This window comes from Canis lupus, chromosome 21 (assembly GCF_011100685.1).
Source record: "Canis lupus familiaris isolate Mischka breed German Shepherd chromosome 21, alternate assembly UU_Cfam_GSD_1.0, whole genome shotgun sequence".
NCBI lineage: Eukaryota > Metazoa > Chordata > Mammalia > Carnivora > Canidae > Canis > Canis lupus.
The window spans coordinates 37,789,492-37,805,983 of record NC_049242.1 but is presented as its reverse complement, the minus strand read 5'-3'; the positions used below and the strand labels follow the sequence as shown (position 1 = coordinate 37,805,983).

The 16,492-nt window shown below is 36.9% G+C and overlaps 1 protein-coding gene across 2 annotated transcripts in view; it reads left to right on the top strand.

Moving 5' to 3' along the window:
• COPB1 (COPI coat complex subunit beta 1) overlaps nt 1-13,603 on the top strand; it is a 37,839-nt gene extending 24,236 nt beyond the window's left edge. For both annotated transcript variants that reach the window (XM_038569116.1, XM_038569117.1), the window contains exons 15-22: nt 2,802-3,029; nt 3,195-3,374; nt 5,990-6,134; nt 7,340-7,459; nt 10,674-10,819; nt 11,590-11,679; nt 12,584-12,739; nt 13,218-13,603. In XM_038569116.1, coding sequence (XP_038425044.1) covers nt 2,802-3,029; nt 3,195-3,374; nt 5,990-6,134; nt 7,340-7,459; nt 10,674-10,819; nt 11,590-11,679; nt 12,584-12,739; nt 13,218-13,277 — 1,125 coding nt within the window. In that variant the 3' untranslated portion in view covers nt 13,278-13,603. The remainder of the gene's footprint in view (nt 1-2,801; nt 3,030-3,194; nt 3,375-5,989; nt 6,135-7,339; nt 7,460-10,673; nt 10,820-11,589; nt 11,680-12,583; nt 12,740-13,217) is intronic.
• The last annotated feature ends 2,889 nt before the right edge of the window (nt 13,604-16,492 follow it).

Genomic DNA, 16,492 nt, shown 5'->3' with positions numbered 1-16,492 from the left:
AATCTTTTAAAAATAAATAAATAAACAAATCTCTCTGTGGTAGAATTGTGAATGTGTTTGTTTTATTTTTCATTTCTTTTTAATATTTTTAAAATGAGTAATATAATAAAAACTAATGAGGAAAAAGTCACTCATGGTTAGAGGGCTGAAGTACAGATCTTAGTAGTATTGTAGTGGAGATAGAAACATCAAAAGATAGAATTACATTACCAAATATGATAACAAAAGTTCTTCCTTCTTCCGGAAAGAATTTTTTTTTTTTTTTTTTTTTTTAAATTTTATTTATTTATGATAGTCACACACCGAGAGAGAGAGAGGCAGAGACACAGGCAGAGGGAGAAGCAGGCTCCATGCACCGGGAGCCTGACGTGGGATTCGATCCTGGGTCTCCAGGATCGCGCCCTGGGCCAAAGGCAGGCGCCAAACCGCTGCGCCACCCAGGGATCCCTTCCGGAAAGATTTTAATACAGCTTTTCTCCGTGAATTACTTTTCTCCCCAGTATTGATCATTCTGTGTTTTATGACACTGCAGTTTCGCTCCACATTGTAACAAACATTTTTCCATGTTCCTCTAAGCTTTTCCTAATCCTAATATTTAATACCTGTGTAATAGTCCATTAGATTTTATTTATCCTCCCATATAGTTAGACATTTTAATTTTAGATTTGGAATTTCCAAAGGATTTTTTTTTATTACATGCATGAAAAGAGCCATAAATCAGATATAGAAGGCCAAGTAAAATACAAGGTGTATTATTTCTTTTTTACCTCTGTTTTGATTTATGGGCAATAATTTACTTTGTAACTCTTCTGTGGGGTGTTTATTTAGGTTTTTGTTACAGAATAATTGTCTATTCTTCAAATTTTGCCTTTTAAAAATCTCCAAAAGTTTGTCTCTGAGTCTACTTTGATGTCCTTTCATGGAATGACTACTCAGTTCTGCAAATTGAGAGACCATTTGAGCATTTGCTGTTAAGAGAGCCAGGTTTCTAGTAACTGGTTCACAAAGTTTGCCATAGGTAGTACAAGGCAGGAAGAAGTTTGGTTGTTTATTACCTCCCCGACTCTCCTTCACTTACGCCTTTCCTAGCATTCTCATTTCTCTGAATAGATTTTAGTTTCTCCCTGATTTTATGTACCTTTTGGCTAAAGATTTTGCTTTAACTGTCCTTACAGTGCAGGTCTGTTGGCAAATCATTTTCTTGGTTTCTGTTGTCTGAAATAACCTTTATTTTTTCCTTCATTTTTGAAAGATACCTTTGTGAATATAGAATTTTATTGACAGGTGTGGTTTTTTGTTTTTGCTGTTTTTAGTTCTATAAAGATGTTACTCCATTGTCTTCTGGCTTGCAGTTTAGTATAAAGTAGCTCCAGTATCTTCTGACTTTCTGATGAGAGGCCTGCTGTCATCCCTCTGCCTCTCTCTGGAATATGTCCTGTTTCCTCTGGCTGGTTTTAGATCTTTCTCCCTATCATAGATTTTAGTAATTTGATTAGGGTTTGCTTTGCTGTGGTTCTCTTCATCTTTCCTTTGTTTGTGGTTCATTGAGCTTCTTGGATATGTAGGCTTAGTTTTCTTTAAATTTGGGAACTTTTTGGCCACCATTTTTGTCGCTTTTTTTTTTCCTGTCCCCTTCCCCTTTCTTCTTTTGGAGACCATAACCAGACTCAGGGTTATTACATTCATTCTTCTGTTGGTTTGTTTCCAGGCCTCTAGGAGTCTTTTATGCATGTGTGCAGATCAGTACTTAGCCAAAGAACAAGTTGGCAAGATCATAGAGCATGTGTCAGGATAATTGTACTTGGCACTAAAAAAGAAAATTGGAGTCACTTGAAATTGAAAACCTTGAATAGCAGGCTAGGTAGTATGGACTTCAACATGAAGGCTGTAGGAAGTCACTGAAAGTACTCGCAGGTACAGTAAAGTGATTAGTGCACAATAAAGAGTAAAAGCAGCAGCAGGAGATCACACTTTGCACCTCTTATAATGGAGCCACCTGACATTAGGTGCCTCCTAATGCAATACAATAAGAAATGGAAAATGTTACCTATCTCGTATTCTTACAAAAGTGGGGGACATTCTACAAAGCAACGGGCTTAGCCTTTTTAAAAAAAAAGTCATTGTGATGGAAAACAATACAAAAAGCCAGGGGGGCTGGTTTAGGTTAACAGGGACTTAAAGACTGTAATGGCCAAATAAAATGCACGAAGCTGATCCTGGATTAAAAAAACAGTAAAAACATTTGGTGACCTTAGGAAAATTTATTTTAAGTGTAATGTAGATATATTTTGGGATTCTATTTCTCAGGTGCAAGAATGATATCGTGGTTCTGTAGGAAACTGTCCTGATTCTTAAGAGACATAATGCTAAAGTACTTAAGGGGTGAAGAACCTTACTTTCATATGGTTAGCCCCAAAAGTAGGTGGACTTGTACAGGTAGAATAAGAAAGCAAATGTGGCTAATGTGAGCAACTGGTAAAGTGTATCATTCTTTTCACTTTTCCATAGTTGGAATTTTAAAGAAGATAGCATTGGCGTGTGAAGGGATTAGAGCTGGGGAAACTGTTAACAAGCCGTTGCTGTCTTTCAGTTGGAAGTTAATGAAGGCAGTAGAGAGTGGCAGCTCTAAAGATAGGGAGGGAAAGGGTGCATCAAATCTATGGAGATAAAATCTAAAGCGTAAATTTATTTTGGTGAAATGAAAATTAGGTTTATTTCTTGGATATTGAGTTATGTAATAAAGTGACATTACTGAATTGGAGAACCATGACAGTAAATAATCCATTTCTCTGCTTTTCTAGTCTTTTGTTGCTGAGGCTATGTTGCTTATGGCCACTATCCTTCATTTGGGAAAATCCTCTCTTCCAAAGAAGCCAATTACGGATGATGATGTAGATCGAATTTCTCTGTGCCTCAAGGTCTTGTCTGAATGTTCACCTTTAATGAATGACATTTTCAATAAGGAATGCAGGCAGTCCCTTTCTCACATGTTGTCTGCTAAACTCGAAGAAGAGAAATTATCCCAGAAGGTAAAATATATGTGGGCAAGTCATAAAAGTGCTTCAAGGGTTATTTTTTTTTTTTAATTTTGTTGATTTTTTAGTCCTGTGTGAGGGCTGTCCCCATTGTAGGCCTACAGAAAGCTGTCGTTCTTTCCATAATAGAGAGACGTGTGTATTGTTTTCTCAACACAGAAAGAATCTGAAAAGAGGAATGTGACAGTACAACCTGATGACCCCATTTCCTTTATGCAACTAACTGCGAAGAATGAAATGAACTGCAAGGAAGATCAGTTTCAGCTGAGCCTGCTGGCAGCAATGGGCAATACGCAGAGGAAAGAGGCAGCAGATCCCCTAGCATCTAAACTTAATAAGGTAACAAAATGTCAAATACACTGGTAAATTATTTAAAGGACCACTTATAGTAATAATCAGGAAGTGGCTAGTCCCACTGTTTTTTTTAAAGAAAAAGTAATATAGCTTTATATACTTTATAAAGTAATAGTAATATAACAATATAGTAATATTGTTATATAGCTTCAGTTTTTGTCAAGTCACTAATTAGTAGGTTCATGAAGCATGAACTAAAACTCATTAAAACTCAGATACTGGGGGAACTGGGTGGCTTAGTCAGGTAAGTGTCTGACTTCAGCTCAGGTCATGATCTCGGGGTCCTAGGATCGGGTTCCATGTTGGGCTCCCCACTCAGCAGGGAGCCTGCTTCTCCCTCTGCCCCTTCCCCTGCTTGTGCTCTGTCTCTCCAGTGAATAAATAAAAAAAATAAAAAAAAAAAGAAATGATGAGATGCCTGGGTGGCTCAGTGGTTGAGTGTCTGCCTTCAGCTCAGGGTGTGATCCCGGGTCCGGGGATCGAGTCCTGCATTAGGTTCCCTGCAAGGAGTCTGCTTCTCTCTCTATGTCTTTGCCTCTTGCTGTCTCTCATGAATAAATAGAAATTTTTTAAAAAGCAAAATTAGGAAAAATAAAAATGAAAAAATAACTCAGATGCTGATAAAGTATTTTACTATATACATGAGTACTATAAGTCTAGTAAATGGTTTTATAACTTGTTCCAGTTGTGTGTGTTGAATCTTTTTAAAAAATATTTTATTTATTTATTTGACAGAGCACAAGCAGGGTGGGGGCAGGGGAGGGCATGCAGGCAGAGGGAGAGGGAGAAGCAGGCTCCTGGCTGAGGAGGGAGCCTGATGTGGCTGGCGCTCGATCCCAGGACCCTGGAATCATGACCTGAGCCAAAGGCTGATGCTTAACTGACTGAATCACTCAAGCACCCTGTGTATGTTGAATCGTAGACTAACACATAAACTGGGAGATCCTTAAAGATTAACTAAAGCTTTAAAATTTTATTTATTTTTTAAGCTGGCTCCATGCCCAACATGAAGCTCAGTGCAGGGCTTGACCTCATGACCCTGAGATTAAGGCCCGAGCTGACATTAAGCGTTGGATACTTAAAAGCCACCCAAGGACCTGAAGATTAACTAAAACTTTTCAAGGGCAGGGGTCTGGCCTGGTCACTATGAATGTGATTGCTACAGGTACCTTATATTAGCAGAATCATACAGCATTTGCCCTTTTGTGACTGGCTTATTTCACTTAAAATAATATCTTCAAGGTTTATCCATGTTGTAGTGTGTGTCAGAATTTCTTTTTTAAGGCTGAGCGATATGCCATTTTGAATATATACCACACATTGCTTATCCATTTATCTGTCGATAAACACTTGGGTTGATTTGTCTATTGTGAATAATGCTTTTATGAACATGGATGCACAAATATCTCTTTGAGGCACTACTTTCATTTCTTTTGGGTTATACTTAGAGATGTAACTGCTGGATCACAAGTCTCTTATCAGATGTATGATTGGCAAATATTTTCTCCCAAGGTTGACTTTTGACTCTGTTTAATAACATTCTTTATGCACAAAAGTTTTTCCTTTTGATATAATCCAGTTTTACCTCTTTTTTCTTTTGTTTGTGTTTTTGGTGACATTATTATGTAAAAAGTACTATACTTGGGGTGTTATGTTTTTAAATTTGGGGAGCATATAAAATTTATCTTTGTGGAATTACAAGCATTTCTTGCTATATAATCTATTTAGTTCCTTAGTTTAGGTAGCAGGGACTACCATGTGATTTGGATTTTATATAGTTCCCAAGTTCTGGAGAGCAGCTATCGAGTTTAGATACTGAGGGATTTAACTGAAAGTGTATCCAAATTACACAGTTCCTAAATTGAGATAATGTTTAACATGTTTGCTCAACATATTTAACATTTTTTTCCCACTGAGCTATAAACTCTAGTACCTGTTCTTTTTTTTAAATTTAATTTTATTTAAATTCAATTAACATATAGTGTATTACTGGTTTCAGAGGTAGAATTCAGCGATTCATCAGTTACATTTAACACCTAATGCTCATTACATCGAGTGTCCTCCTTAATGCTCATCACCCAGTTAACCCATCCCCTCACTCACCTCCCCCTCTTCCAGCAACCCTCAGTTGGTTTCCTATAGTTAAGAATCTCTTATGGCTTGTCTCCCTCTCTGATTTTGTATTTATTATCCCTCTCTTCCTCTATGATCCTCTGTTTTGTTTCTTAAATTCCACATATGAGTGAAATCTTTCTCTGACTTACTTTGCTTAGCATAATGCCGTGTAGTTCCATCCACATCATTGCAAATGGTAAGATTTATTTTTTGATGGTTGAGTAATATTCCATTGTGTATATATACCACATCTTCTTTATTCATTCATCTGTCGGTGGAGTACATCCATCTGTCAGTGGAGTTATTTCTGATGTCTGATTTTCAATTACCACGTCTATATTCCAAAACAATTTTATTATATCAATTTCAAAATTGTCTAATATAAGCACGTCTGTTAATTACCTAACAGACTTAGTCATTTGACTAGGATATGTTTGGTTAAATTGTCTTGGTCCCTTGATTTTCTCTTTATTTTTGTTTGACAGGTCACTCAGTTGACAGGTTTCTCAGATCCTGTATATGCAGAAGCTTATGTTCATGTCAACCAGTATGATATTGTCCTGGATGTACTTGTTGTAAACCAAACCAGTGATACTTTGCAGAACTGCACATTAGAGTTAGCTACTCTGGGTAAGGAAATTTACCATAAAGGAAAACTATTGTTACATAGTAAGTCTTTATGACAGATTATTAAGGGAAATGTACAAGTTTTAGTGTAAGAAATCTTAGTGTAAGAATTTTTTTTTAAATATTTATTCATGAGAGACATACAAAGAGAGAGAGAGAGAGAGAGAGAGGCAGAGACACAGGCAGAGGGAGAAGCAGGCTCCATGCAGAGAGCCCGACATGGGACTTGATCCCTGGTCTCCAGGATCACACCCTGGGCTGAAGGTGGCGCTAAACCGCTGAGCCATTGGGGCTGCCCAGTTTAAGAATTTTTAATCAAGGCTTAGTTTTACATTTAGTCTCCTTCAGCTCCAATTTTCTGAACCTCTGTGACACTGACTCTCTTAGGTTTATGCTCTTGGTACATCCAGATGGATTTATTCAGTAAGCTCAACCTAACAAATATCAATTTTTCTAGATATAAATAAGAACTGTTTAAGTTATAGATTTACCTCATGGCTCACTTAAATTTTTAATTGCCTTAAAACAGAACTAGGTATTTTCTGAGTCTATAACTGATACCTACCATTTGTGGCCAAAGTAATATATTATTATAGTTAGCAACTTGAGATGTGCTTTTCTTCTTAATAAAAACACGTGAATCATACTCTCTTTGACCACTTCTACATATGGCTTTGAAGTTGGAAAAAATAAATTGTATACAGAAACAGTGCAGGGTCTCTTGGAAATTCTGTGTGGCTTAAGCAAGAGTTAAAGCACTTTAAGATATCAAGGGAAAAGATACTTCTGCCCTTTCTTCCTCACAACATGATGCCTATATAAAGAACTATGTTTCTAAGAATTTATAAGCCTTCGTGTGGACTGTTTTATCTCTCTTGGTAATGGAGTCTATAGTTTGACTCAAGATTTTTGAGAAGTTTATACTCAATCATTGAAATAAAATGATAAGCCCAAAGTATATGCACACATTAAATATAGAATTATTTTGAGGAACTTATTACTTTTTCAAAGAAAATATGTATATTGATGTGAATAATAAAGTGTTAAATGATTTATTTTGTCCTCAAAATATTTGAATCATAACCCTTTTCTTGTTCCTTATTTCACTGCATCATTTTAAGTTATTTTTTGGGAGATAAGATTTATGATTTGAAATGAATATATGTGATTTAATATGTATATTTAACCATATCTAAATGTTTCTTCAGGGGATCTGAAACTTGTGGAAAAGCCATCTCCTTTGACTCTTGCTCCTCATGATTTTGCAAATATTAAAGCTAATGTTAAAGTAGCATCAACAGAAAATGGAATAATTTTTGGTAATATAGGTAAGGAATTGTTTTATAGCATATGATGTTTGAATATTTTTATTAAAGAATTTCTGTAATGAGTAGTTGTATGACATTTCTTGAGGACAGGACCTGAATCCATTTATTCATTTACTCATTCATCCCTTATGGGGCACCTGCTGTTATACTACATGTTGTACTTTGTTCATGGATGTACAGAAATGAACCATGGAAAGACTGTCCTCAAGAACCTGCCAAACAAAAGAAGGAGATAGAGTAAATATATAAGTACAACGCAATGTGATAGATGCTAGTTTATATGTTATGTGCTTTGAGAACATAGAAGAAAAATGCTAAGCCCACAGAAGGCTTTATAGAGGAGTAGGATATGTTATCAAAGGATGACTTTTGAACTGAGTCTAAAATTGCAGAGGCAGTGGTTGCCAGGGCACATAGGACTGTGTATCCAGGGGCATTCAGTCAGACAGTAAGCATTTTTTTAAGCAAGGTCTGTGGCACTGTTAGGGGTGCCATGGTGAGAACAAAAGATCTCCCCTCAGGTAATTTGTGGTCAAGTAAGGGAAAACAGATAAGTAGGATAGATACGTATAACACATAATGGTAAGTTCTAGGAAAGAAGCTTGTGCTAGGTAAAGTGGGAGTCTGTGTAGAAATTTGGTCATTTTTCTCAAAGTGGTGGGGGAGTGGGAGGTGGGAAGGTTAGGAAAGGCTTTGTGGAGCAACTAATGCTCACAGGGCATTTTGAACAATTAGGAATGTTCTACATATAGGCAAGGATTCCACTGGAACAAATTAAGAGAGAGAGAGCACATGCAAGCCGGGTAAGGGTGAGGGGAGGCAAAGGGAGAGAGAGAAAATCTTAAGCAGGCTCCATGCTCAGCACAGAGCCCTATGTGGGACTTAGTCTCAAGACCCTAAGATCATAACCTGAGCTGAAATCGAGAGTCAGACGCTTAACCAACTGAACCACTCAGGCACCCCCATGATTAAGCATTTCTGTGACAGCACAGATTGGAAGAGGCAGGAAGAGTAAACTAGTAGACTATTGTAGTAGCACAGGTGAGAGATGATAGAGCTCAAACCAGTGCAGTAGTGGTTGGGTTGTAGAGAAGGGCTGAATATTATTAATATTAAGGAAATAGGATGCCCAGGACATGGACTGAAGAGGAAGTGGCTAGAGTAATGGTCAGATTTTTTTATTGGGTTTATTGAATTGATATTTATGGCAATCACCAAAAAAGGAAATATATGAGAGAAGAACAAATTTGAGAGAGGTACTAAGGTAAATCTTTGAGCAGATCGAGTATTAAAGTATTGAAAGATGTCCAAGGGCAATTTGATGTGGGTGTGGAACTTGAACAGAAAGTCTAAACTAGAGATAAATACTTGTTTAAAAGCCATAGAAATGGAAGAAATCACTCAGGGTATAAAGAGTGAGAAGAGGGGAGATCTTAAAACTGAATCTAAGAGAACAGCAATATTGAAAGCTTGGTTGGCCAAGAAGAATCCTATAAAGGTACCTGAAATGTGGTAGAGAAGAAGTAAGGAAAAATCTTCCAAAGAATTTGGAGCTGCGAAAGGTCAAGAAACATGAAGTCTAAAGGAAGAGTCCTTTGAATTTGGTGATCAGTGATATTAAATATTGCTTGTGGTATATCTTGGGCATTGATGGTGAGTTGAAGACTTGGAGGTAGAGAAATAAAAACAGTGTAGACTGCTCTGAGTATAGAATTTTGGTTTTGATAAGAATGAGAGAGGGCAATAAATGAAGAGAAGTCAGAGGAGGAGGGAGAGGTTTTTTTTTTTTTTTTTTTTAAGGTGAGAGAGTCATAAAAGGGAATGTTTATAGACTAAGGGAAGAGCCAGTAGAGAAAACAAAGCTAAAGACATAGAGTGAGGGAGGTAATGATTGGTGGAGTGATGTCCTGAACCAGAACAGGAATCACAGATGGCAGGAATCTGCAAGAGAAGAGACAGCACTTCCCTGATACACAGGGTAAGGAAATGGTGTGTGAATTCAGAGAGAGAGAAATTTGTTTTTAGATGTGGGACTAAAAATTAAAGGAACTTATTCTTGGTGACCTCTGTTTTCTCTGAAAGTAGATGCAGTGGAGGAATGTAAAGAGAAGAGGCTAGGAGGAAGAAAGGTAGGCTCCAATCAGATGACAACTTTCTGCTGTGGATGAGGCAGTCATAGAAGTAAATAATCTTGTAATCATTAAGTACTGTGGCTCCTCAATATTCATTAAAACATATTTGTTAAGTACCTCCTAGGGAGCACTATGACTTACATATCCCCATGGAGGGCCTCACACTGCAACTGCTATGCATGTACTGACTGAATTTGAATCCTGCCCCTACCACTTAATCAGTTCTGTGGCCTTAAGCAACTTACTTGACTTCTTTTTGTTTTGTTTCCTCATCCATAAGATGGAAAATGATAATACTATAACATAGGATTGAAGGAGTATTAAATAGGTAATATTTTTAAAGTATTTAAAATAAGAGCCCAGGATATAAGCATTATATAAATAGTTGCTAATCTTATAATTATTATCTATAAATATTAAAACTTTTTTTTTAAGATTGTATTTATTTATTCATGAGAGACACAGTGAGAGATGCATAGATATAGGCAGAGGGAGAAGCAGGCTCCCTTCAAGGAGCCTGATAGGGGACTCGATCCTGGATCCCAGGATCACACCCTTGAGACAAAGGCAGATGCTCAACCACTGAGCCACCCAGGTGTCCCATATTAAAACTTTTTTTTTAAGATTTTATTTATTTGTTTGTTCATTCATTCATCCATCCATCCATTCATTCATGAGAGACACAGAGAGAGCGAGAGAGAGGCAGAGACACAGGCAGAGGGAGAAGCAGGCTCCATGCAGGGAGCCTGACATGGGACTCGATTCCGGGTCCCCAGGATCACACCCCGGGCTGAAGGCAGCACTAAACTGCTGAGCCACCCGAGCTGCCCTCAAAACTATAAAATAAAATTTGCCTCTGATGTTTCAGGACCTTTTTTTTTTTTTTTTTTAAAGATTTTATTTATTCATGAGAGACGAGAGAGGCAGAGACATAGGCAGAAGGAGAAACAGGCTCCCTGTGGGGAGCCTGATGAGAGACTTGATCCCAGTAGCCCAGGATCATACCCTGAGCCAAAGGCAGACATTCAACCACTGGGCCACTCAGGTGTCCCCTCAGGACCTTGTTTGTGTGTATTTTGCAGTTTATGATGTCTCTGGAGCAGCAAGTGACAGAAATTGCGTAGTCCTCAGTGATATTCACATCGACATCATGGACTATATCCAGCCTGCCACTTGCACTGATGCTGAATTCCGTCAGATGTGGGCTGAATTCGAATGGGAAAACAAAGTGAGTCCTTGGGAGATTTCCTTCAGCTTCTTATCTTACTTTTTTGGCTAGTGTTGGGGATTATCTGATAAAATTAGTCCCACTAAAAAGTCTCAGATGTGAGAAGCAGCTTCTCGGTATCTATTCTTGCAAATTAGCCTTAACCATGCAAGTTAATTATGTGAGTAGTATGGTAAGTTGTTTTAAACTGATTAGAGTAACAGTTGTATAATTTTTTTTTTAAGATTTTATTTATTCATGAGAGACCTAGAGACAGGGAGGCTGAGACATAGGCAGAGGGAGAAGCAGGATCCCTGCAGGGAAGCCTGATGTGGGATTTGATCCCGGATCCCAGGATCATGCCCTGAGCCAAAGGCAGGGGCTAAACCGCTGAGCTACCCAGGTGTCCTTGTATGATTAATCTGATAGATACAGACATTAAAGACAATATACCATCCCTTGTATGTGTGAATAATAACTTACCATTGAATCCGTGTCCAGAAGAGGTTTTGCAAAGTCAGTGTCCTTGATTTTTGTTAGAAATATTTAAATGCAGCATGGTGATCTTTTATGAAGTGATCTATGTATGAAAGTTCTGATACCAACTTGCAGCTTGCTGGATTTTGCAAAAGATGTCATTTGCTTTTTTGTTGCCCACCCTCCCCACCAAATACTTGGAAGGAGGTTCCATATGACATATAAGTCTGTTTTCTCAACTCTAAGATCAGAAAACCAGAACTTTCTCCTTATAAGGATTATGATCTCTTTGACTTTTTTCTCCCTCTATACAGGTGACGGTTAACACAAATATAATCGATTTAAATGACTACTTACAGCATATATTAAAGTCAACCAACATGAAATGCCTCACTCCAGAGAAGGTAAGATTTGATTGAGAACTTCTTAAATCTGATAGAGAGTAGTATGGCAGGTTCCTGGCTTTCTTGTATTCCCTTTAGTGGGTTTTTGTTACTGTTCAGTGTGAGAAAAGCAGTGTCATTCTAGACTCGCTATTATGAGACGTTATCCCACACCTACCTCTTTCACATACCAGCCTCCTTGCTCCTAGTGCAGGGAACCAATTGAATAGTCATTCGTTTTTCTTTTCAGTCTTCCTTTCAGCTAAAGAAAGACTCATTCCAAAATAGGTTTTGATACTGAATTAAAAAATGTCCATGACCTCTTCTCTTGGCTCTGATTATGGGTCGGAATATATCTGTTCAGATATAGGATTTTCTACTAAGTTCTGTATATATGAAAAAAAAAAAAAAGACTAGAAAAAAGAAAAATGAAGATGAGACTCTAAAGAATTTTTTTCTTTGTAGAATTCCTGCTAATGCTAATTTTATCAGTGAAATTCTGCCAAATGGGTTTTAATTCATATATTAGTTTATTCAACAGATAGTCTAACAAATACACAAACATCATATGCCCAGTACTCTCTGAGCTACTGGATATACAGTAATGAACAAAATAAAAATTGTCTCTCCTTTATGGAGCTTAAGGTCTGGTGCAAACAACTCTGTAAGTAAACAGGGAATGTATAAATACAAACTGAAATAAGTGCTATTTCTTTAAAGTCATTTTTATTGGGGTATAATATAGACACAGTAATATTCACACCTTTTACACATACGATTCTCTGAGTTTTGACATGTTATGTAGTCATATAACCACCATCATATGGTAAGTCTTTATTTTAAAGGATAATTTACCTATGCTGGTGGGTCTTGCTTATGTGTGGTTCTCTAGAGAAGTTCTGAATATATCATAAATTTCTTCTAGGCTCTTTCTGGTTACTGTGGCTTTATGGCAGCCAACCTGTATGCTCGTTCCATATTTGGAGAAGATGCACTTGCAAATGTCAGCATTGAGAAGCCAATTCAACAGGGACCAGAGGCCCCTGTTACTGGCCACATAAGAATTCGTGCAAAGAGTCAGGTAATGGTTGGGTTTTGTTTGTTTGTTTGTTTTTGAGATCATCTCTGAACTGAACAAAAAGTTTAATTCTTCATTATTTCTATGTGTAGCATTCTCTGTCATACTAGTGTTGTATGTGTTAGATGCATATATATAATAATAATATTCTCTGAACAGAAATAGAACTTTTGCTTAATTAAAATGGCCCACTTTTTGGGCCTGTCATTCTGGATTATTCGCTTAAAACAATATTGATTCCCATAGGCTGTGAAATGATTCTCTAAAGTTTTTTGAATGAAATCCAAGCTCAGATCTAGTGACTATTTGTAAATCTAGCACTAAAAGTATTTAACAAAGTAAAGTTTTAGTGAGTCTGTTTTGTACCTCCTTGTTTTCTTTATTGATGTGGTGCCATTGAATGGGGGCTTGGTTAAGATAGAATAACCTACTGGTTTTATGTAATTTTAACAATTATAAACATTTGCATTTTTCCTTACAGGGAATGGCCTTAAGTCTTGGAGATAAAATCAACTTGTCTCAGAAGAAAACTAGTATATAAGAATAAATAAAAAGTCCTTGCAGCTTTACAGTAAAATTTAGGTATGGGCTTATTGGACTCCAACATCTTTTGTACTCTTTCATGCTTTATGTTCTATAGAATCTGAATTCATGCTGAATGCATTCCAGCCTATAATTTATAGCCTTTCCCTTAAATCAAGATTGACTTTAAAATTATAGTTTGTCTTTTGTCTTAACAATTCTGAATGCTGTCCTCAAAGTATATAATGTTTCTCACATGTACCAAGACCATTTTCACAGTACAATAAACAGATCTATTCCTAAATCTTTTGTTATTTTATAAATAAATATAATTACCTAATTTTAGTTATGTAGCAATGGATTTCTTATAGTTTGGTTATAGGTTTCTACTATAAATTTAAATCACTCTGAGTTGTACATATACAAACTTTGTTAAAGAATTTACAAATTCAGTGATACAAATTGAGACAGACCTTGACTTACTTGATTGATTTTTACTTGTTTACTATTTCGACATCAGTATCTCTAAAAATGACTTACTGTGTTCCTAGGGCTTTTCTCTGGAATTGAGCTCTAGGAGGAAGTATCAAATAACTTGAGACAACAGATCCATCTTCAGTTTAAAAGAGTATTATGAGCCCTGACTTAAATAAACATACTCTTCTTAATGATCCTGAATCATAATGAAGAGTAATAAACCAAAGTAGATCTTTCAATCATTCACATTTAGCTCGGAGTCTTATTTTGTTTGTGGAATTATATTTGCTGCACCCAGTTACTGAGACTGCCCTGGGAGGATTCAGCTCGAGGGAATTCAGAAAGCTGTGCTGTGCCCATGTCTCCTCTGAACCTTACTCATCCCTCCCTTTTTCTTCCTTTACACCAGGGCTTGGGCACATTTGCCTCTTGATAGGATTCCACGTGGCTCTCTGTACTGAGTTCCCTAGAGCCTAATTGTGCTGTCCTTTTGGTCCTTGCCTTCCTTGGGGATGATGGAGGTAGTCTGATCTTTTAGCTAAGTCTGTACATTGAACTATTACGCTTTGTATTTGAGCTAGGCTTCAGGCTACAGTCAGGATGTGTCCACAGATTAGTTCTGTGAAAGAGTGAAAGCAGCATCTCTTATTTCGGCACTTGAGAGTGAAATGATTTGTTTGGAGCATAAAAGAGATTGATACCTTGTATGATGTCATAAACTTTGAAGCCACTTGCTTTTTTAATCAGAAAGACCCAGAGGATTACAAGACATTTGAGATTCCCTGGTGCTGAGGTCTCAAAGCCAAGTCATTGGCTACCGACGGGGAAGATACTAGGAATGAAGAAAGGGGTCAGTTTGATAAACATTAAGTCAAATGCTGCAGATTTATGATGAGAGCAGAGGAACTGATGAAACTTTAGATCATTTCCCAAACTGTTCCATTGAACATTAGCTTCTTTGATGTCATTAGATATTCTGGGGAAAAAAAGGATTCCATAGTCAAGTAAGTAAGCTCTGTACTGTCCTGTACTGGAGATTCACCCTGTACATTAGCATACTAGAAATTCTGAGAGGTCCTTCAGGAATAAAGAAGCAGATTAGTTTGGTTTAACCCAATATCTTAGCCTTACTTGACCAGGGTATCCATTTTCATAGAATACCTTTACATGATACCATGAGACAGAAAAAGTGACTTATTAGCATGTGAAAGATTTGGGTTTATATTCATAAGCAACCAGTATTGTATTTAAAATCTCAAGGAAATATACATATACATTTAGAATATCTCTCTGGACACTCTCAGAAAATTGCCTGCCTAACATACTCCAGCTCTTGTTGGTAGGATTAGCTCACATTGCCATTTTCTGAAATTCATAAGTAAGGAGAACAGAGAGAAAGAAGTTAACACAGATGTCAGATACCTATATTACATTAAGCTATTTACTTCATTAGCATTTTTTTAGCTTTGTGCAATTAATGAAAACTGAATTGGATAGCTTACTGCTCTTTTATTTAGGATACAATATGTACATTTAAAGGTTGTGGTTGCTCGTATTAGAAGATACCATAATTAGGACCATGGTGTGTGGTAAGGCATAAACATAATATCTGAGACCAAATTAGGCCTTAAAACTATGAAGGTACTGAACGAAACTTGTAAATCCTAAAAGAGAATTAAACGGCCCTTATATTTTGCTGTCATGACACTAGAGGGAGCCCTCAGTGCTCCCTTAGAACTCAGAGCTCTTAGGAATTCCTGTCACTTTCATTTTGGAATTAGAAGTGATTGGAGTTCAAAGCTGTTTTTATAAGAAGGAAAAACAAGGTAATTTTTCTGTCAGCAAGGAGACTGATATTAGTGCTTTTCCACTAGGTATGAGAAACTTTTCTACATGATGTAAATAACATAGGTGACAAAATTCATAGTATCTAAAGAGATAACCACAAATTTTTAGAAACTAGTATCAGAAGTGAAATAACTGTGCTCTGTATTCAGTAAAGTAAATAGTTTCACTGGTGACTTTTTTCCTTCCACATTGGTAAATGTTCTTAGCTAATAATTTATAGCCTTTCCCTTAAGATTTAGTTTAAAATTACACTTTGGTTTTTTTAGCAATTCTAAATACTGTCCTCAAAGTAGGGTCAGGCCTGTCAGCTGTGTGCCTTAACTACCCTCACCTATACTCTCAGCACACCATTCATGTTACCTGTCCTCACCGCTGAGCTCCGCTCTCCACCTCCAAACTCTCAGGAGCCTAAAGATGTAACCAGGTAAGTATAGTATAGTTGAGTTGAGTTCAGTTTAGAATCAGAAAAATGTGGAATCCTGTATTCCATTTCCTTGCTGGGTAGCCTTAGTGATAAATAGCTAACGATTTATTGGGTGCTTATATGTGCTGGGCATAATAGTGATTTTCATGATATCCATAATCCAGCAACTCTGAGGAAATACTGTTAATATCATCATTTACAGATTACAGTCTTGGAGAGAGTAAGTTACTACTAGTAAAGGCCTAATAGGAAGAGTTGACCCTGTATTCTAGGATCCTTAGTAATTCTAGGATTGTTATGCAGCAGCTCGGGAAAGCTGTTCTATGTTAAGACAAATTGTAATATTTTAATAATCTATGATATAAACTGTCTTGTATCTATTCTAGTTTGATATTAGTAGTTTGTGAGGAATCCTGTAGTTTTCATTTGAATGACTTCAGTTCCTATAGTTTGCATTTGAATGGTGTCAGTTTATGTCCACTTTT